The following is a 23,248-nucleotide window of genomic DNA, read 5'->3' on the forward strand; positions in this document are numbered from 1 at the left end:
CATAACAGTTTTATTAAATCTGGCTCGTCATTTACACTTTCTGATTTATTTTGACCACTAGATGGTGTTGGACTCATTAAAAATCGTGTTTAATGTGAATATTTCAAGTGGCTCTACTCTCTGGAGTGCTCGTTTCACACAGCTTGCGAAACAGTTTTTCAACATTCACAGGAACAGGTCTGATTTCAGACCAAATTTCATTAGAACCAACACGTCATCTGTTTAAAATGAAACTCAAAACGAGCGGGTAGCCCATCATTTCAAACCGGAAATGGGATCTACATGCATTCCCCAGCGTTAGGCTTTAAAATTATTACTAATTTTTTTTTTTTTTAAAGGCCCAGTAAGAAACAAAAAACATTTACAGCTCAATTAAAGTGTTCAGATCAGGTTTAGTATAAGTTTATATTATGCTTCAAACCTTTAAAACACAAAGTGTCCGCTCCTTAACCGTTCGCCGGAGAACAACTTGGGTCAAAGTGATGACAGCCGCTGAGGGAGGAGTTTTCCGTTTAAATAAAGTGCAAAGCTTTTGCGTTTGGACGGGTATAGAAAAAAATGGAAGAATGGTCGACCTATCAGAGAAACATAATCTGGAAAGAGAAATTCGTGTTCAGACGTTTTAATCAACAGTTAAAGGTCCTCCTAGAAACTGATGTTGCGAAGTTTTTGATCCATGTTTTTGTATATGTCCCTATCAAATAAACATAAAAATAAATAGATTTGCCTCATGAAATGAGGCACAAAAAATGGCGGTAGGACTTGGCAAACACCATGGACGGCACTCTCGAAACTAAGGACGTGTTACGCCGGTCTTAAATTATGCTGACCCAGCGTCAGGTTGTAAACGGCTTAATTTTATCAAATATTTTATTTCCGTTGTAATTCACTAGTTTTTAATTAAATTATTTACATGTCCTTTTAATTTCAATAAATCTGGGTTGATTTCTGTTTTATTTTGAAAGGAGGTTGTATTTCCGCTCTGCCTCCGCCATTACGGTTGACTTGACGCAGCAGATGAATTAACAGTAAAAACACGCAGCCCAGCTGAGCAGCAACAATGCGGTGTGAGAAACACCCACAACCCGGTGGGCTGGGGCTCTCTCTGTGTGTCTGTGGGTCGCGGTCACCGGCGTGGAAGTTTCTGTGGCTTTAGCTCGACTGTACGCGTCGTGGGCTGAACTTTCTTGAACTGCTGGACGCTGCCCATGCGGAGAGAGAGAGCTGATCCGGGAGAAGAGGCGTTTTCCCCGCTTTCTTCGACGGTAAATCAAACCCTACTGGGGGCGGACTGTTTGTGAGCCAGCCGAACCGTGGAACGGGACACAATGAGACACCTGCCATGATCGACTTGGTGGAAAGTTGGGAGCGACGGCGCATTAAAGGGATATCCCGCAAAAGTGATGTTTTTGCAGCGTAGTTCAATTTACCTGTGATTCATTGCTGCAAACCTACTGATACCGATATATGTGAGGTGGCCATGGAGGAGCAGGGCAGCGAGATCACGGACATGGAGCGGTGCTCCTCCCCGGAGGAGTACGGGCTCATAGTGGAGACCTCCCGCCGCCGGGTGAACCCCCCACTCAGCGTGGTGTGGACAACCATGCTCTACTGCGCAGAGTTCATCACCGCCTGCATCCTCTGCAAAAGTTACCACAAGTCCAACGACGTGATCTGGATGAGCTTCACCATCACCTTCATGCTGGTTCCCGCTGTGCTCATCCAGCTGACCCTGACCTTCATCCACAGGGACCTGGGTCGGGACCGGCCGCTGGTTCTGTTCCTGCACCTGCTGCAGCTTGGACCGGTCATCAGGTGGGAAACGGGGCTGTTCTTTAAAACGCTGAACATGATGCGTCTGCTGGTTGTTCTGGGTTTTAAACTTTTACAATAACGAACTTGCATTAGTCGCCCAGACCCACTAATCTGTTACTAATTTATTCTGACAATAATCGATTAATCTGATGAAAAATTGGTTTATTCTGCAGATTTTCTGTTTAATCACTGAAGCAAATACACAAATGAGCATTAAAAAATTCAAATTCAAAATACTTCATTGATTCCCAAAGTATTTCAGCTTTTCCGATGTTAATCAGCTGCTTCCTGTTGTAAACCACCCTGTTTCTATGGTTACACTTCACACCAAAACAGCAAAATATGAAAAATGTTGACAAAAATCTGTCCAACTACCCAGAATCCAAAACAAGAAGGAGCGGTTTCCAACCAAACGTAATATTTCCCCCAGAAAGGGAGGAATAAAATTTTGAAAAAGAAAAAAAATCTCTATGAAAGTATAGATGTACTCCAATGTGCTGCCTCTCTGAACGTTGTAATTCTAGAATAATGCAAACATTGAACATGTATCTGCTGGTTATCCTGTTTTTGTTTGTTTGTTGTTTTTTTTTTACTTTTTTAACAACAAACTTGCATTAGTCCCCCAGAGAGTCACTAATCTGAGCTCAGCCAAACCAGACTTTAAAGTAACAGGAATTTACTCTTCAAAAGTCCCCTTAAAGTGTGTGTACAATGTATATGAATTTGTAACTGCAACTAACAACTTTCCTGACAACTAATCAATTAATTGGATTTAAAAAAAACAGACACATTCTGCAAATTTTCATGTACCCTTTAACCCTTTGTATACCAGATTAGAATGGTATTAAGATACAAATAAACAAATAATAATTAATATGCAAACTTTGAAATTGCATCTGCTGGTTAATCTGTTTATTTTTTTACTTTTTGAACAACAAATGTACTTAGTCGCCCAAAGAGTCACTTATCTTATCTCTATATCACTATATGATATTTCAAACTTCCTATAGCTCAGGAAATTTGAAAAATAACCAAAATAAAACATATATAAAATAATAGAGAGTAGGGCTGCAGCTAACAGTTATTTTAGTAATCGATAATTCTGACAACTAATCAATTAATTGGATAAAGAAAATTGTCACAAGCCCTTTTATGGAATGGTAGAAATATATTTAAGTATGCAAATGAACATATAATCAAATGACCTTTTTGCGTCTGTATTCCCCAGTTAACAATAAATCAACTACTAAATTTGTTGATTATTTCAATCAATTCATTATAATTAACTCAATTAATCATTTCATAAAGCAATTAATCGTTTAATAAATGATTAAAAATGTTAAATATAATGTTTTTTTCAAAACAACCAGAAAAAAGATTTAAAATAATTTGTGAACAGATTTGAACAGAACAGAATAACCACATTGTGAATCAAATAAACAGAAAACAGGAATGATGTGTTCACTGGATGGTTTAACCTCAAACCGAATCTGTGCTGGTTTCCCAATTAGATGAGCAGCTGGGGGCTTTTACACGTCTGATTTGCCTTGCTTTGTTTTGTTAATTTGACATTTTTATCATGATTGGATTTTTCCAAAAATTATTTGCAAAGACAATCTAAAAGCATTTGCCAGGATCCATGTAAAGTGTCTGGTGAAACTATTTGCATTTCAACATATGGCACAAACCTCAATGTGCTTTTTTTCCCTGAGATGTAGGTGACAGAAAAACACAAATTAGTTCCTAAATATGAAGTGGAAATAAAGAAAGCCATAGCTTGAATTTGCTGACAAGACAAATTTTCATTCACTCCAAGAGAATGTCAATAATAAACCCATAAAAAGTAATATCTTCAGTTTGCCATAGATCATGTAGAGGATACAGCAAATGTGTGGGAACGAATCTGAAGAAGCCTCTGACCCAAGCAGAGCTTCAACACGTTTGGTCAGCTGGTTTGACCTCTGTATGCACTGTACAATGGCTGCTGGAAAAGCCAAGAGTTTTGTTGTTGACTTAAAATTAAGAAATCACTTTCTACATTTTTGTTGGTTGTGCATGAGGCTCTAATTATGCTTCTCAAAGATGTACGGGTTGTACATCTGTTTGCAGCCATTTTCTCATGAGTGTAAATGTTGAATTTGGGGCGTGGCCAGCAGCACCTTATCTGGATTTAAAGTGGCAAGAGACCCAAAAACAGAACTGACCAGAGTAAAATCTCATTATCTAAGAATAATTTTGTGAAAAAAATGTAAATAACACGATTTGTACTGCTCTGTTCTAGGAAGCACAATGGATCACCTTTAAAAATTGGTTTAATGAAGCAAAATGTAGCTCATGCTATTTATTCTTCAGACTACTTATACTGCTGCTAGTAATTTTAGTAGCATTGCTACATTTCTACAATAAATTGAGAGTTTGAGGGAGCATCCTGTTGTCCTCACTGGACAGCTTCCACTTTCCATTAGCGTATCATGGAGGTTAATGGGAGACGAGTGGATGTAGAGAGCATTACGGCCCGGCAGGGTCATCTTAAAGACCTGACAGGATGCTGCTGAAGTTTTGTTTTTTAATGATCCATCATCATAATAACTTCCTGTGAGCCATTGTTCCTGCAGCAGATAACAAACCAGATGGGCTGCAGCGGCTCTGAAAACAAATCTACAACAACACCGAGCATCCTGCATTAAGAAAATTATGGGGTTAACGGTTCATGATGGTCTGAATTAAAGGCTGTGCAGCCTCTTTTTTGACAGAGTAACCTACATAGCTCCTCTGTGTCCCAGTAAGATGTCCTTCATGTGTACAACCCACATATTTCTGTCCAGGGGCGTCCAAACCTTTGGGAATTAGGGCCAAAACTGTCATGTTGAGAGAATTCAAAAGCTCAATACAGTATCTTTACATAATTAAAACTGTAAAAATGCATTACTTGAGACATGTATTTTTTTTATTTCTTCAGTAATATACTAAATAAACTAGAGATGAAAAATATATTGGCACCAGCATCGCTATTGGCTGATAAATAAAACTGGGCCAATAAGAACAACACATTTATTTTCATCTGTTTTGTGCTTGTGGAGGCAAGTGACCAAACAAAATCATCCAAAGGGCCTCAAATGGCCCCCAAGCCACACTTTGGCCATTCCTGATATAGACAGCTGTCTGGATCGGGTTAGCTGTATGTCGATACTAAAGTTACATGATTTAAGATTTTGTTGAACAATGTTCTCTGGAGTAATAAAAATAAGGCCGAAACGATTAATCATGATTAATCGATTATTGAAATGATCGTTAAGTCTGTTGCAGTAAGCAATAAATCAATTAACTACATGATCAATTAAAATGAGATCAATAATTTCCAATTGAATGATTGCTTTTCTTGCGTCTCTTTCTATCAAAAAACTGGATGACAACAGTTTTTTGTTTACAGAGAATTCAGTGTCCATTTTGTTTGTTGTTTCTGTTCTGTTTTAAATATTTAAACTATTTTCCAGTTACAGACTTAAATATTAGTTAGAAATTAAGGTTTATTGATCTTTGAGATGGTGCGGTTGCATTATTATGCCATTACTATTTCATTACTTGGCAATGGTCTCAAAACAACATTATAATTGTTTATCACAATAACTTCTGGGATGATTTATCGACCAGCAAAATTTGTTATTATGACATGCTTAATAATTGTCAACAGATTTAGTAAAGTGGAGAATAAAAACTCAAAAACGGGCCATTTGCTGAAAGAACAACTCACTCAGAGCAGTAATTTGGCCAAAACTGTTCAGAAAATAGGTACGTTTTGAATTTAAGATGAAAAACCTGATTTGTTTGTAAATATTTTCCACCTAGAACTCAAGTGACAACGTTTTGGCTGGTTCAAATTCTGTAAAAAAAAATTGTTACGCCTGCCCTAATTGGACAGCAAAATGAATGTGTTGATGTTAAATCAAGCAGAAAAGCCTGAGCTTTTCACATGTTGATGTAAAATATTTTCTTTAGCTGCAAATGGATCCTTAGCCACAAGTGGTTAATCGTACTGCATTTCAGTCAGTTTATTTTTCCCTATTTAAAAAGGAAATTTATTTGTTTATTTGGATCTGATGCATTTCTAACATTGTATAAAAAGGCTTAAGTGTCTAAATGAAAAACCTGATGAATGTTTCAATGTTTTTGTCCGATTAATAATCAGAATAATTTATAGAATACTCGATTACTAAAATAATCGTTAGCTGTTGGCATAAATAAAAAATTTTTTCACTGTAACCATTTCATTGTTCACTCATTTTTAGTTTAGATAAGCATGTATTATATTAAACCTATTGTCTTTTGAGAATTTTATGCTCATAGTTTTGGCTTCTGGGAGCTTTAGATCTGAATTTTGACTGAAAACTGGAAAACGTTTCTTCTCTTCAGTCTGTTTTATGTTTGCTGGTTTTGGTCTGGTTCCAGTGAAGTCTCAGCTGTTTGACACATGGCCTCATTTCTCATCCTAATGCTGCCTGTCATGATATGAATAGTTTTACATTTTTCACATTTTGTGACATTACAGTCACAAACATTGATGTATTTTGTTTGGATTTTGTGACATAGACGGACTGAAAGTCTTAAAACATCTTAAAATTTCATGGTTTGTTCAGATTAAATTTTGCAGTCCAAACCCGTTTTGTAATACCATTTCTTCTTCTTTGCAATCTGTCAAATCAAACCAGACTTGTTCATCCCTTTTCCTTGTTTTACTGCTTTGAACTTTAACATCTAGGAGTGACAAGTGGGATGTTTTGTATTTTCTACACTTTTAGTTTCTTGTGCAATTATCTTAGCACACTTGAAATAAGACAAATCTAACTATTGGAGGTTGTTTTAAAGTAATTATTCATTAATACTGGTTAAGAAATTAAGATTTAAGAGGTTGCCATTAATACGTAGAAAAATGTCTTTGTTACAAGTGGAATAAAATGCTAGTGGATCTGGTACTTTTAAAATTAAATATTAAGGACTTGCTGACTTAAAAAAAACCTACATGTTGCTAACTAAGTTTTGTCTTATTTCAAGTGTACTAAAATATTTTCACTAGAAACTACTTCAAAAGCAGAAAATATTACCAAGTATTTTAGTCTAGTTTCTAGTGTAAAGATGTTAGTACACTCGAAATAAGACAAGCAAGACATTCTTCTCTTGTTATACATGATCTGCCAGTGGAAATATTCTATTTCCATAAATACTAAGGACTTATTTACTTAAAACAAGCTCCTGTAGTTTGCTGAAAAGTTACTTGTAAATGAGTTTTGTTTTATTTTAGTTGCAGTAAGATATTTGCACTAGAAGCTAGAGAAATACTTGGTAAGATTTGTTGTTTTTGCAGAGTATGAGCTGCGTGCGCTCTGACCTGGGGTCGAACTTTCCGGTTAATCCACTTTTGGGAACATCCACAACTGTTACTAATGAGTTCATACCTGGGGAATCTCTTTCTTGTGGCATCCAAATGTTTTGAAAGTAACCTTTTTAAACCGTACCAAACCAAAAATGCAGAAACAGCCGCTCTTCTGCGATCAGAACTAGTTGCTTTCGCTGTATGCCCACTTGCATGAAGCATTCAGCTCAGCAAACTGCCACAGCTTCTGCTTTTTCAGGGTTTACACTTGCTGCTGAACAGCTAACGTGGTGCTTTTATTTCAGAAACGCAGCAGCTGCTTACACTCTGAATTTCTGTGTAAATAGTAGTAGTAAAGGGCACCGTTTTTTCCGACTGCTTCTGCATTTTATTTCTGTTTTTATTTTTCAGTTTGGAGCGGATCATGGGTTGTCATTTGTCTGAGGTTGTGTTTGCCTAATGGCATGATACGGTAATGTCCACATGATTTTCATGCTGAGTCATGATTTAGAATGAGTTAGTCACCAAGATCAAGGTTTCTGTCAAACCATTTCTGCAGATTAAAGTCCGAAAAGTCCTCCTGTGTGGAGCAAAGAGTAACACAGAGGTGCCCCTCCCACACGTGTTGCTGTGCTGCCACACCTTTCCCTCGGTTACAAAATAATTTGGCCTTTTGAACAGAGAGGATGATGGTATGGAAGCTAAAGCAGTGCCTTCAAAGTAATGTTAACTTGTTTTACTTAAAAATGTTTGAAATTCTGCATAATGCAGTGCTTGTTTGTGAAATGAATGTTACATTTTTACCTTTTTTTCCACATAAAATTTAAAAAAGTACCGTATTTTCTAGAATATATTCACACTTTTTTCATTGTTCTGCTTGACATGTCACCGGATCATATAATTAACATGATCCCACTCATGATTAATAATTTATAAATGAACATGACTTGTTTTATGTGTTTTTCCTCTTTATGGTGCAACTCGTAATCTGGAGCAACTTTTAGTCCAAAATATACGGTAAATATTTTTCTACAACCACCTTTCACTGCACAGCTGGAAGTATTTTGGATTGAATTTATTGCACTTTCTTAGCCCAGTTAATGTGAAAACATGAACATTTCCCACAGATTCTCAATTTGATTTAGCTCCAGATTTTGACTAGGCCATTCAAACACATGAGTATACTTTCACCTAAGCTGTTCTATTACAGCTATGGTTGTCTGCTAAGGTGAACTTCTACCCCATTCTCAATTGTTTGTCTCTTACTGGGGGACAGCATCCCCACAGCATGATGCTTCCACCACCATGTCTTAAGCTAGGTTCACACAGCAAGTCTTGATACTCAATTTTTTTCTTGATGTTTGTTGATACTACTGAATGATGTGACCACAATTAGAGGTCTGTGTCGTGTATCAACCCAAAAGCGACTCCAAAATGCACAGAAGAAGAACTTTGATGCCACAGCGGCACATTGTTTCCAGAAGTAATAATGGACGAAGCCATTTATGGATCGATTTTAATGTTTATTCACCGATGAGAGCCAACGGTTTTGTCACAAAATCATAACGAGACAAACAAAGCTGGTAAACGAAAGCACAACGGTTTAAAAACTGCCGTTTCTGTAGGGTCGGACAATAAACCAATAACTAGCTGCTCAACCAGTGACACATATGGCAACAAAACAGCAGAATGTTTGATATTCTTCATAATTCAGTGCTTGTTTGTGAAATTAATGTAAAAAAAATTTTTAAAATCACACAAAAAAAAATCTATTTGAATGCTGTATTTTCCAGACCAACTATTTGTAGCTCAACACAGCCACTTCATCCACCTGCTACTCTGGACATGCACACCTATTTTTCTTTTTCATATTCAGATTTTATTTCTTTATTTTTGTGTCATTACATCAAAACAATATCTTATCCTGTGAACTTCATTACTGGCAATGGCAATAAAAATGATTCTGGTTTAACCTTCCACAACCAGCTGAATATGTTTGGTGGAGTCAACTGACTCTCTCACTCTTTGGTTACCTAGCAACTCTCTCACTCTTTGGTTACCTAGCAACTCGCTCATTCTTTGGTTACCCAGCAACGACCTGCTAAGTAGCTGACACAGTTTGCCTTATACCTGCTTTAAAATAAAATTTTTAAAAAAACGGCATAGAGTGAAAACTGTGGATAAAACAGGAAAGTTCAGGTCACTGACCTTTTAGTTTCAGTATTTCAGATAATTAAAACAAAAAACGACTCTGTAATTGTCTATTGACTGATATTAACTTTACTATAAAACTGTGAAAAGACGCTTGTGAGAGCCGTGATTCACACATTGGGGTATTTTTTTATTTATTTCATTTTTTATGGGCAAAATAAAACGATTTGGGTCACATTCACCTGCTGTGTGAACTTAACCGTACAGATATGCTAGCGTTGCATTTTGTCAACACGCAGCAAATCAAACTGAGCTCCTCCAAAATGATCACAAACCTATTGGCTGATTCTCTCATTAAATTTCACAAGATTTATTTAGCTGTATCAGAATACACAGGACTGAAAGCTGATTGTTCTGTCTTTTAAAAACGAAATCAAAGTGATTAGATTATGTTAGCATTTTTTGTTTGCTCTTTTATTGCATCTGATATTTTTGCATGCTTGGTTAGAAAAATGCTAAACCGTTTTATTTTTCTAGCTGTTTATGTTTTGCTTCATGACAGAGGACAATCATGTAAGTGGCTCTACCTGTTTCTGCGGCTGCATGACTCACATAGGAAGAAAATCTGCTCCACTTTCTGAACTTTGGTTTGTCAACAGATTAATTTACATCAATGCAGTGAATTTACGGTGCTGTTGGGCGTAGTCGTTAAAACGAGGCGAAGAGTTCAACCTGCGAGCTGAATTTACGTTTCAATTTAGATTTAAGACGCGTTTTTATTTTTAAAGAGCTTTGCTTTGCTCTGTTAGTGATCTGAGCTTTGAAAGGGAGAAATGTGAGTTTGGACTTTGTGACAACAAGCAGAAATATTTCCTGACTCTGTATTTTTGATTGATATCCATTTGAGGGAAAACATGGGCTGCAGGCTTACGGTTCCCACTGGAGTCGGGCCAGAGACGGTTCGGCCCAAAGTTCACAGTCATTCATTTACACGTTGGAGATAAAGCTGCATGGACCTCCTGACGGCTGTGGCATTTAGCATGCGTGGCGGCGGCGTTTAGCCTGCGTGGCGGCGGCGTTTAGCCTGCGTGGTAGCGGCGTTTGCAGCTGAATGTTTATTGATTATTAAAATATCTGGAGCTGCAGGTGATGAGCAGCGATCAGTTGATCAGGATTTATCAGGATTCAAATTGTTCATCCTGCACCAGATTGGCAGAAATTAACGTCTTTGTGTTTACACTGATTATTGATTATTGATCAGATTGAAACTTGATACAAACAATAAAATCAGGCTGAAGGTTGATCTTTCATCCATCCACCCATTTATCCATCCATTCTATCATCCGTCCACCATCTGTTTACTATCCTTCTCATCATCCATCCATTTTATCATCCAACCATCCATCCATCCGACCAACCAATCATATCCTGTTCTTTCAATTTTAAAAATTCTTGGGGGAAATTTTTAAAGTCCATGACTCTTAAATTCAGACTTTATTAGTTCTGTAGGATTTATTCTTGATAAGTGAACGTCTAATGAAAATATGAGTCTGGAAAAATGTGTGTGTCTAAAATCCAGCACAGGTGCATCTGCTGGGTGTGCACTCTTCTTCTCTTTCCTGCACTCCTCTTCCCTCTTCATGAGCGCTTTGTCCTTGGCAGCGATTTTAAAACCGCTCTAACACAAAGCAGCTTTCCGTCTGTGCCGCTCTGCTCTGTTTGAGCACAGCTTTAGCACTTTCAGTTCAGGAAACCCGTGTTAAGATAACGGTGCGCTGCGATCTGGCCCTTCTGCTCGATTAAAATCGCCTCTGCTGCAGTTCGGGGCCCTGATGGGAGGCTTCCTGTGTGACTCTGGGATGGTGCAACTCCTGACTGCTTGTGGCTGCTCAGACAAACACACCATATCTGCTATCAAACAAGGAGTTTCAGCTCATAATGTTTACAGATAGTAACCAGATACAGCTATACATTGGGCAGCATAAGCCTTGGGGGAACCAAGATGGCAACCAATGGGAATTTAAATAAACGACTTTACTGTTGCTGTTGATCTGAAATCGGATCTTGTGGGTGGGTAAATCCTGCTCTGACTTGTTCTTCTTTTTTCTCAGTAAATTACATCTTGAGACATAATTACAGTGAGCTCAAGCTAGTCTCAGCACGCAGTTTGTCATCTGAGTGTCAGTGAGCCTGATGGCGAAATCTGAGGAGAACAGAAACAGGATGATCGCGCTGCACTGCAAAAACACAAAGTATTTTTGGTCTAGTTTCTACTGAAAATATCTTGGCACACTTGAAATAAGACAAATATAATTTACAAGTAACTTTAAGGAAAGAATTAGGAGCTTGTTTTAAGTTAATTCCTTAATTTTGAAGAAAATGTAGTTAGTGAAATAATCTGCCACTGGAACAAGAAATTTCTTTCTATATTAGAAGTTCAAATCTACAACCTGAGCATTAAGGCCATACTATAATAAATAAATAAAAATAAAATTACATAAATAAAATAGTATCACGAGAATAAAGTCATAATATTTTGAGGATAAACTCATAGGAGAATAAAGTCATATTGCCAGAATTTAAAAAACATAATAAATAAATAGAATAAATTAAAACTAATACCAGGATAAAGCCATAATAATATCAGAATAAAGCCATAATATTAAGAGAATAAAGTCATAATATTAAGAGAATAAAGTCACAATAATATCAGAATAAAGTCACAATAATATCAGAATAAAGCCATAATATTAAGAGAATAAAGTCACAATATTATCAGAATAAAGTCACAATAATATCAGAATAAAGTCATAATATTAAGAGAATAAAGTCACAATAATATCAGAATAAAGTCACAATAATATCAGAATAAAGTCACAATAATATCAGAATAAAGCCATAATATTAAGAGAATAAAGTCACAATAATATCAGAATAAAGTCACAATAATATCAGAATAAAGCCATAATATTAAGAGAATAAAGTCACAATAATATCAGAATAAAGTCACAATAATATCAGAATAAAGTCACAATAATATCAGAATAAAGCCACAATAATATCAGAATAAAGCCACAATAATATCAGAATAAAGCCACAATATTAAGAGAATAAAGTCACAATAATATCAGAATAAAGTCACAATAATATCAGAATAAAGTCATAATATTAAGAGAATAAAGTCACAATAATATCAGAATAAAGTCACAATAATATCAGAATAAAGTCACAATAATATCAGAATAAAGCCACAATAATATCAGAATAAAGTCATAATATTAAGAGAATAAAGTCACAATAATATCAGAATAAAGTCACAATAATATCAGAATAAAGTCACAATAATATCAGAATAAAGTCACAATAATATCAGAATAAAGCCATAATATTAAGAGAATAAAGTCACAATAATATCAGAATAAAGTCACAATAATATCAGAATAAAGTCACAATAATATCAGAATAAAGCCACAATAATATCAGAATAAAGCCACAATAATATCAGAATAAAGCCACAATATTAAGAGAATAAAGTCACAATAATATCAGAATAAAGTCACAATAATATCAGAATAAAGTCACAATAATATCAGAATAAAGCCACAATAATATCAGAATAAAGCCACAATAATATCAGAATAAAGCCATAATATTAAGAGAATAAAGTCACAATAATATCAGAATAAAGTCACAATAATATCAGAATAAAGTCATAATATTAAGAGAATAAAGTCACAATAATATCAGAATAAAATCACAATAATATCAGAATAAAGTCATAATATCCCAATAGTCAAATTTCAAGAATAAAGTTGTACTAAAATAAACATAAAATGAGAATAGCCATAATATGAGAAGAAAATTATATTTTGAGAATAAAGTAAAAATTTATGTCTGTTCTCACATTATTTAATTTTTTTCCCCATTATGTGACTTTATTATTCTAATTTTATTATTTTCTTTTCTTAACTCGTCCTTAATATTCTGTTGTAAACTCTGTTGTCTTGTTCCAATCTACTTCACTTATGTCTAGCACTTTTTAAAAATTAATATTAGGTAATTATTTACTTATAACAGTATTCTATGTTTTGCTGAAAAGTTACATGTAAGTTATTTTTGTCTTATTTCAAATGCACTGAGATCTTTACACTAAACGTTGACTAAAAATCCTTGGTAATGTTTTGTGTTTTTGCAGTTTAGAGCTGCTGAAATAAAACTGCTGTTTCCTTTAACATTGGAGGACATTTGTTGTGTTTGAGCTTCTTCTTCTTCTCTGGTCTGTTTCAGTCACAGATGGGAACAGACTGCATGTGAAAAGTTGCAAATGAAGAGCAGCGGCCCACGTTTCTGTTTATAAATCGATTCAGCGGCGCTTTAAAAATCAGCACATTTATTCTGACTAATCCACTCGTCTGCCGCTGCGTTGCCTTCGCTGCGTTGCCTTCGCTGTGTTGCCTTCGTTGCGTTGCCTTCGCTGCGTTGCCTTCGCTGCGTTGCCTTCGCTGCCACACCGAGTCCCGCAGGTTTCTGCTCACAGAATATAAAAATGGACGGCCTGCTGGGTTTCTGGTTTTAGTCCAGTGGAAAAGTCTGGAAAACCAAATAAGGAAGGAAAATATTTGTAATTCCACATGTTGTCGTTCTTTCTTCCTGCTTTCCTCTCGCCCTTTGTTTATTTCTTTCTCCCTCTTTTCCTTTCTTCATTTCTTACATACTTCTTTCTTTCTCTGTACCTTCTTTTCTTTTTTGCATTTTTTCATTCTTCTGTCTCGTCTGTTTCTTTTCCTTCCTTCTTTCCTTTGCTCTCTGTCTTTATCTTATTTTCACTCTTTCTGTTGCTCTTTCTTTTTCTCTTTCTGTCTTTCTTTTGCTCTGTGTCTTTTGCTTTCTTTCTATTTTTGTTTTGCTCTTTCTTTTGTTCTTTCTTTTTTTCCTTTGGCTCTTTCTGTTGCTTTTTCTTTTCTGTTATCTTTATCTTGTTTTTTTGTCACTCCTGACTTTCGTTCTTTTTCTTTATCTTGCTTCTTTTGCTTCTTTCATAATAATTTATCATTTCTGGGAAGACGAACACAGATTGGTTAATCTGGAGAGCAGGACTTCAGCTTCAGATTACAGTTTATCCATAAATATCTGATGGGATTGGATGTTTATTGGAAACCAGCAGCCAGTGTTGCCGGATTGAGCAACATGTTGCAGTGAGTTATCAGTTTTACATCCCACATTAAAAATGATACAACTGAATTATGGCTTTTGTTAGGAAATAGAAACAACTTTTCTAAATGTAAGTGAGTTTCACTGTTTTTCCTTAAAGTTGTTGGAATATGTTTATAAAAAATGTGGAGTTTATTTCTTTTCAGTGGTTTTTATTTTGGTACAGGTTTTACAAAAAAGCTTGTAAATGTAATTAAATTTTTTGATAGGATCAGCAATGTTTTCCATCTATATTTAGTAGAAGAAATTAAATAAACAATGTTGCAGAGGAAAACGTTGACACAATGTTCATTTTGATGGTTAAAAATAGAGTAAAAGTTTCTGTGGTGTTTTTAAATGATAACCTGACAGAGTTTTTCTCTCTGGTGTTTTAAAAATGTTTTTTGTTCTGTGGTTGATGGACGGTTAGTTTTTAACTCTGTTTATGTGAAAGTTTCTTAGAATGTAAAACTCTGCATATTAATTGAAATATAAATGTGTTAAAATTAAGAAAAAGATGTCTTTTGTGCTTTTTTTGCTCTTTTTTCACTTCTCTTTCATTAGTTTTTTCGCTCTTTTTTCTTCAACTCTTTGTTTTCTCTTATTTTTGCTCTTTCGTTCTTTTGATTTTTCTGACATGTTTTTGCTCTTTCTTTCACTAATTTTTTCCACTATCTTGTTCTCTTTTTTCCTCTTTTGCATCTTTCGTTCGCTCTTTTTTTGCTCTTTCACTCTTTTCATTCAATTGCTTTTGCGTTTTTTGTGCTTCTACTCTTGTTTTTATATAGGAATATCTGTCATAAATAGGTTTTGTTGCATCACAGGGAATAATAGTCACCTTGCAGTTGAGAAGTTTGTTTCGTCCTCTGCTGATTGTCGATGTTCCTTTGAGCAAAGCACTGGTGCTAAATCTGACCACCAATCCATGTCTGAATGTGTCTGTGAGCTGCTTGAAGACCGTTCCAGTGCAAAATAATTTTCAGAAATTGGTCTGCCTAGCCTGTTTTTTGTCCTTTTTTGGTTGTTTTTTCTGTAAAACTCTTGATCCATATTCCTGCTTGCAGCCGGTTTAGTTTGATCCATATTCCTGCTTGCAGCCGGTTTAGTTTGATCCATATTCCTGCTTGCAGCCGGTTTAGTTTGATCCATATTCCTGCTTGCAGCCGGTTTAGTTTGATCCATATTCCTGCTTGCAGCTGGTTTAGTTTGATCCATATTCCTGCTTGCAGCCGGTTTAGTTTGATCCATATTCCTGCTTGCAGCCGGTTTAGTTTGATCCATATTCCTGCTTGCAGCTGGTTTAGTTTGATCGATCTTCCTGCTTGCAGCCGGTTTAGTTTGAGCGATCTTCCTGCTTGCAGCCGGTTTAGTTTGATCCATATTCCTGCTTGCAGCCGGTTTAGTTTGATCCATATTCCTGCTTGCAGCCGGTTTAGTTTGAGCGATCTTCCTGCTTGCAGCCGGTTTAGTTTGAGCGATCTTCCTGCTTGCAGCCGGTTTAGTTTGAGCGATCTTCCTGCTTGCAGCCGGTTTAGTTTGATCCATATTCCTGCTTGCAGCCGGTTTAGTTTGAGCGATCTTCCTGCTTGCAGCCGGTTTAGTTTGATCCATATTCCTGCTTGCAGCCGGTTTAGTTTGATCCATATTCCTGCTTGCAGCCGGTTTAGTTTGATCCATATTCCTGCTTGCAGCCGGTTTAGTTTGATCCATATTCCTGCTTGCAGCTGGTTTAGTTTGATCGATCTTCCTGCTTGCAGCCGGTTTAGTTTGAGCGATCTTCCTGCTTGCAGCCGGTTTAGTTTGAGCGATCTTCCTGCTTGCAGCCAGTTTAGTTTCGGCTGTGAGTGACTGTAAACTGTGTGTAAAGATTCTTGCTGAAGCAACAGTGTCTGGCGGTGCATTCCTGCACGGCGATGTGAGATTTAGTGCTGCAGGGAGGATCTGCAGAGGGGCTGAGGTCATGAGCTGAAAACGCAACTCCCAGTAGTTTAAGTTGAAGTTTATTTAACTCACTTTTTGTTTCTGTTTTATGTTGTTTTAATGGTCCAGGCTGAAAACTTGCTTCTGACACAATATGAGGGCTATTGCGTTTTTCTTTTTGCTTTTTACCTCTTTTGATTCAACCTTTTTTCTCCTCTTGCACAGGAGCACATATTTGTGTAAAACCAGTTTTTTTGTCTGTATGAGCGACACCCACCCCAGAGACCAAACAGAGAGCATTTACCTTGCAAACGTTAAGGCAGCCACACCCAGACGTTCTCCGTTTATCCTCCGACTGCCCTCTGCTGGAGCGTTCACTGGAAAAGTTTGGTTTGGCCAAGATTTACAATGAAAGGCCTCTTTGTTATGACAAATGTGTAACTTAATTTCCTGTACGGAAAAATCTGTAGCCACCGTTGATGAGTACAGAGTTACCTTTAGCTGGCAGACATGCTACTTTCTTGTAACAAATATATTTTTACTTGCATCAGGGTTCTTAAAATAATTGGAAATGTCTTGATTTCAAGGTTTGGAAAGTGCTTTATTTTTTATATAAAATAATTAAAACTGGACAGTTTTGTAATGAAGTGCAATCTAACTTTTGATTGAAAGCAAAATTTGGAAAACATTTACAGTTGAAAGCAGATATTTTACATTTTTCTCTCAGCTTGTAGTTAAATTAAACTAAACTTTTATTGTTTTAGGTTAACTAGAATTACCAAAATTATTTATATTTGCTAAATGCCAGGAAATTTTGTGAGAATTTCTTTTAGAGATTTAGATATTGTGTTTAATCATTTAATTTGAAGGTTATTTATTTAAGACGATTTGTTTTGATTGTTTCGAAGCATTGAATATTTTTTTATTCCTAGTGACTTATAGATGTATTGTGCTGTGTAACTGAATTAAAAGTTGGCTTTTGTTTTATACGTTATTGAAATTTTTTGTTAAATTAGTGAGACATTTCAAAACATAATTTTGTTAGATTTTATTTTATCTTGTCCCTGCTGTAAAATGCCGATACGTCACAAGATATTGTTAATAACGGTGACAAATTATATCACAGTAGTGAATTTTAAAAAAACAAATTAGTCATCCAGTAGGTCTTTAACTCCATATTAAAAGTTGGTACTCCTTTTGAAAGTCTAATTTTCACTGGAGAAATTTCATCTTGCTGAAATTTAATAGTAAGACTGTCAGCTGAAAACAAACTGATTTCCATAAAAGACAAATAAAATACTGGAAGAAGCATAATTTCATTTTAGTTAGAATAACCCTTAGCTGAAAAAGGATAAATTAGCTGAAGTTGAAGTAAAAATAGCTGATATAAAAAGCAGAACTGTGAGCTGATCTACTGGAACAGCTGGAGGAAGCTGGTGTTTTCTCAAGCACTGCACAAACAAAAAGTCTTTACCAAGTAATTTTGTCTAGTTTCTTGTGCGAAATAAGAGAAGTGTACTAATTTTCAGCAAGGTTTAGGAGCTTGTTTTACGTAAATAATTCCTTATTATTGTTTTTTTTTTAAAGTACACATTTCACTGAGGCTTATTTTGCTTTTATTGTGGTAAAATATCTTATTCAGCACTTTTTCACCAATATTAAGAAATTATTTACTTAAAACAAGCTCCTGTAGATTGCTGAAAAGTTACTTCTTTTGTCTTATTTCAACTGTACTAAGATATTTGCATTAGAAACTAAACCAAATAGTTTCAAATAGTGAGTTTTTTTTTTTGCTTTGAAAACCTTTACAAAAAGCTGGACTGAGCTTCAAAATCAAATATCAATTATTCATAATTCTCTAATAATTCAACTTCTTAAAAAATCAACAGCTTTGAATTGGCTAACTGCATTTTTATCACATACCCTAAAGATGTTTTTTGTTTTTAGATCTTCATGATGTAATCTTAAGAAACCGTCCTGTAACTTTTAATATGATGTTGCCCCGTGCTGGTGCTCACGCAGTACTACACTCTGACCTCCCGATGCTTCTCATTCTTCAGGTGTTTCGAGGCGCTGGTGATCTACTTTAAGGCAGGCCAAAACGAGGAGCCTTACGTCACCCTTTCCAGGAAAACCAACCTGCAGAAGGGCCGAGAGATAGAGCTGGAAATCGGGCAGACGGAGCGGACCCTGGCCACGCACCGAAACGCCTTCAAACGCACCGCCGTCATCCAGGCCTTCCTGGGCTCCACTCCTCAGCTGACGCTCCAGCTGTACGCCACCATCCAGGAGAAGTACATCCTGTCTGACAGACGTAAGAGATGCTGGTTTATGCCCTCCTTTAGAGCTTTCTCTTTTTGCAGAAATTACATTTTGAGTCTTAAATGTACAGTATATTTTGGGGCATTTTGAATCTCTGATTTGTATTTTTATACGTTTATTTAAGAAAAATAAGTTGACATTAAATACGTTAATCACAAATCTTAACTTTAATCTCATATTGTACGCAGTTTTCGTTTTTCTCGCGGGACTTTACTGTTACGTAAAACACTTCCACTGTATGGAAGGCCATATGGGCCATAAAACGCCACTTCTACCAAACGTTTTAGCTAAAACGTCACACAAAAAACCGCCAGTTTATGACTTAAGACACCAAAATACTACAAAAGTACATTGAAAACACAGTTTTTATGCAGTTGTAAAACTATCTTGTCAATGACGAAAATGATTAAACACTGGTTTTCATTCAAAGTGGCGTTCAATTACCAGAATAAACACCGTAGTTTTCACCATTCAGAAGGTAGTTTTACAACAGCATAAAAAACAAGGCTTTGAAGGAATTGTTGCAGTATTTTACAGAAAATTGTTTTTTATGTGGCTTTTTAGCCAGATGTGTGGTAAAAGTGTCGGTTTGTGACCACATGGTTATACAAAAAGTTCTTAAAAAGTATTAAATTTGTGTTGGGAAAACTTGCAGAAACCTTATACGTTTATGTCTGGTTTTATTTACATTTCGCTGTAAGACTGAGTTCTGCAAACATGCTGATATTAGTATATGTCATGATTCATTCACAGTTTGTAAACATAAGCTTTATTGCCTGAAACTGAGAGCGAGCTCAGTCTTTTGGGAGAGGCCTCGCTTTGGCCTGAAGGTGGCGCCAGAGCAGGAGTTAACATTGATCATTAGTCATGAAACGCATGAGAATTATTTGATTCAGTCATCATCAGTGTGAATGCATACAGGAGGGTTGGATGGATGGTTGGAACCAACCCAACATTCACACCAATAAACACATTTAAATCCTACTTCAAAGCCTCGATTCAACTCTAATTAAACCCTACAGTCAGAACAGGACTGAGGTCAGGTGGTTTGCTTCCTGTACTTGGTGCGCCTTGGTGACTAATGCCCTGCTGGGAACCAGACACACCTGAGTTTATATGAGGCTGATTGAGGTCAACCAGCTTCTGATAAGATCTGAACCAGTTCAGACGGAGCTGGATGCTGCTCCAGTGGAAAGTCAGGGAAAAATTAGTCAAGTTCAACCAAAAGACATTTGATCTCAGTGTTTCTGCTGCGGCAGTGAGGCTGGAAACCTCACCTGGTTCAGGAATGTTTAAAGGTCTGGAAAACTGGAACGCTTTGGGAAAAAGTTTCTGCTTCCAGACTCTATTAACCAGTGTCTGTCCTTCCTCTCTTCCATTTGTCCTTCTTCCTTTACTGCATCGATCTGTCCATCCATCCATCCATTCATCTCTTCTGGTTTCCATATTTAGTTTCATATTTGCTATAATCTGATAGAAATTATCTGTAATTTCCCTTCAGAAACGTGTGTGTGTGTGTGATACTCCAGGTTATTCCGCTCCAGTTGTGTTAAGCTCTCTCTCCTCTCTGCAGTGGCGTTGATGATCATCACCCTCATCTCCATCACCTATGGCGCTTTGGTCTGCAGCGTCCTCGCCATCCAGATCACCTACGACTCCATCAAGGTGCGGCTGCGGCCCGCCGCCTACCTGTGCATGGTGGTGTGGCGGGCCCTGGAGATCACCACCCGGGTCACGACCCTGGTCCTGTTTAGCACCGCCCTGACCCACTGGGTCATCCTGGTGGGCGCGCTCAACCTGCTCTTCTTCTTCTTCCTGCCGTGGGCGGAGTTCTGGGCGCGGAGAGGCTCTCTGGCTGAGGGCGTGGAGAATAACCTCTCCAAGCTGGGCACCGCCGTGGTGCTGTGCATGTTCACACTGCTGTACGCCTGCATCAACGTGTTCTGCTGGTCGGCCGTGGAGCTCGACCTGGCAGACCAGGAGCTCATCGACCGGAAGCAGAGCTGGCTCCGCCTGGCGCTCTACTACTCCGGCCGCTTTCTGGAGAACTTCGTCCTCATCACACTCTGGTACTTCTTCAAGTCGGACTTCTACCAGTACGTGTGCGCGCCGCTGGTGGTGGTGCAGCTGCTGATCGGCTACAGTGTGGCCGTTCTCTTCATGCTGCTCTTCTACCAGTTCTGCCACCCGTGCAGGAGCCTCTTCAAGTTCAACGTCCACGACTGCCTGCACTGCGTCTGCTGCCGGCGCCGGGCCGCGAGCCGGCGGGGCAGCATGCCGCCTTCCTACTCCACCGCTGCCACCATGCTTAAGGAGGAGCCGCTGGAGCTGCTGGACCCTCAGAACTGCCTTCCTCCAGACGGCGCCGGGCCGCTGGGCGAGCGGGAGTCTTTAGCCTGACAGGAAACACACCAAAAACAGGAGGAATGCTGGGAGAAACGAGACGCTTAAGCAAATCTGGAAACAAATCAAGTATTTTGGGTCAATTTCTAGTGAAAATAACTTACTACACTTGAAATAAGACAAACCTTACTAACATATAACGCTAAAGATCAACTTCTTAAAGGTATTTGATCATTTTCTGACGCCAATTCAAAATTATGTTGCAATTTTTAGATGTTGAATTATTGAAGATTATTGTTGAAATTCAGCCACGCTTCTTGTAAACAGGTTTGTTCACTGTTAAAGCAAAATTACACCAAGTATTTTTGGTCAAGTTTCTATTGCAAATATCTTAGTACACCTGAAATAAAACAAAACTAACTGAAAAGTAACTTTCCAGCAAGATACTGGGGTTTGTTTTAAGTAAATAAATCCTTAATATTGATGAAAAAAATACTGGTTCCAGTGGCAGATTATTTTCATTTATGATTTCTTGTATATAATTTATAAGTAAAATAATCTGCCAGTGAAACTAGAACGTTTTCATCAATATTAAAGAACTATTGACTTAAAACAAACTCCTATTTCTTGCTGAAATTTAGTTTTGTCTTATTTTGAGTTGACTAAAATATTTGCACTTGAAGCTACACTGCAAAAACACAAAATCTTACCAAGTACTTTTGGTCTATTTTCTAGTGCAAATATTCTTAGTACACTAAAAAATAAGACAAAACTGGCTTGCTTGTAAATTTTCAGAGAGATTTAAGAGTTTGTCTTTAGTCAATAAATCCTTAATATTCATGAAAAGGTGTAACAAAACAATTTTTCTGCAACTACAAGGCTTGTTTCTGCCACTGCACTGCAAAAACACAACATCTTACATTTAACTAACATTTAAGAACTCAACCTCTACTAGATAATGTTTTCTAATGCCAATTCAAAATTATGTTGCATTTTTTAAGATATTGAATTATGAGAGAATTAGAAATAATTGAATAATATTGAAGTTCAGCCTTGCAAAACCAAAATCATACCAAGCATATTTGGTCTATTTTCTAGTACATATTCTGCAGTACACTTGAAATGAAACAAAACTATCTTACAAGTAACTTTTCGGCAACACATAGGAGCTTCTTTTAAGTGAATCCTGTCCAAACTTGTTGATAATTTCTGGGACAAAGTTTGTTTTAGAGTAAAAAGTCACTGGAGATTTCTGAACCCACTTCACTATGACAGTAAAACACAACAAAATTTAATAAATAACATGGTTAGTAAAAGAAAAACACTTTTCTTTACCAAAAATATATTACTTATGATATAAGACATACATTTGTTTACTTAAACTAAGGACTTTTATTTAAGTCAATTCCTTAACGTTGATTTTTTTCTTCTTTTTTTTTTTTAGTACTGGTTCCAATTTTTTTGACTTACATTTTTCATATTTCATAATTTTCATCAATATTAAGAATTTATTTACTTAAACCAAGCTCCTATTGCTGAAAGGTTACTTCTAATTTAGCTTTATCTTATTTTAAATGTACTAAAATATTTTCACTAGAGGCTACACTGCAAAAACATAAAATCTTACCACGTATTTTTGGTTCAGCTTCTAGTGCAAATATCTTAAATCACTTGAAATAAGACTAAACTAACTTACAAGAAAGTTTTAAGCAAGAAATGGGATTTTTTTTTGAGTAAATAATTCCTTAATATTGATGATAAAAAGCTAGTTCCCCTGTCAGATTATTTCACTAAGACATCTTTATCATGTTATCAGTGAACTAATCTGCTTTTCATCAATATTTTAAAACGTTTTTACTTAAAACAATCTACTAAATCTTGCTGAAAAGTTTGTTGTAATTTAGTTTTATTTTATTTCATGTTATAAGACATTTGCAGTAGAAAAAGAACCAAAAATAATTGGTAAGATTTTGTGTTTTTGCAGTGTATGAACTTTCCTAGATCATGATTACGCCACCAAAGAATGTCACACTTGGAGATATTCGGCGATGCTCAAAAGCAGGTGATGAAAGCGCAGCACTGAGCCAGGTGTGTGTATGCGTGTGTGTGTGTGTGTGTGTGTGTGTGTGTGTGTGTGTG

At 36.6% G+C, this 23,248-nt stretch overlaps 2 protein-coding genes across 4 annotated transcripts; one reads left to right on the forward strand and one right to left on the reverse strand.

Annotated features, from left to right (window-relative positions):
* The first annotated feature begins 987 nt into the window (after positions 1 to 987).
* On the forward strand, positions 988 to 21,323 carry xkrx (XK related X-linked). 2 transcript variants are annotated; one of them, XM_028009361.1, is made up of 3 exons: positions 988 to 1,815; positions 18,505 to 18,758; positions 20,340 to 21,323. In XM_028009361.1, exons 1-3 carry the CDS (start codon positions 1,481 to 1,483, stop codon positions 21,164 to 21,166), a joined length of 1,416 nt encoding a protein of 471 aa, XP_027865162.1. In that variant the 5' UTR covers positions 988 to 1,480; the 3' UTR covers positions 21,167 to 21,323. The 2 variants fall into 2 exon arrangements, with proteins under 2 accessions (XP_027865162.1, XP_027865163.1); XM_028009362.1 differs by lacking the exon at positions 988 to 1,815 and adding an exon at positions 14,302 to 14,529.
* Positions 13,206 to 17,120, reverse strand: LOC114139425 (histone H1-like). Of its 2 annotated transcripts, none has more exons than XM_028009364.1 (2): positions 15,363 to 17,114; positions 13,206 to 13,924 (listed from the first exon to the last, which is right to left on the reverse strand). In XM_028009364.1, the coding sequence occupies exon 1, from the start codon at positions 16,423 to 16,425 to the stop codon at positions 15,520 to 15,522; it is 906 nt and encodes a 301-aa protein (XP_027865165.1). In that variant the 5' UTR covers positions 16,426 to 17,114; the 3' UTR covers positions 13,206 to 13,924; positions 15,363 to 15,519. The 2 variants fall into 2 exon arrangements, with proteins under 2 accessions (XP_027865165.1, XP_027865164.1); XM_028009363.1 differs by lacking the exon at positions 13,206 to 13,924 and adding an exon at positions 14,343 to 14,389 and having other exon boundaries at positions 15,363 to 17,120.
* Positions 21,324 to 23,248: the final 1,925 nt, after the last annotated feature.

Source organism: Xiphophorus couchianus, chromosome 23, assembly GCF_001444195.1.
Source record: "Xiphophorus couchianus chromosome 23, X_couchianus-1.0, whole genome shotgun sequence".
Taxonomy (NCBI): Eukaryota; Metazoa; Chordata; class Actinopteri; order Cyprinodontiformes; family Poeciliidae; genus Xiphophorus; species Xiphophorus couchianus.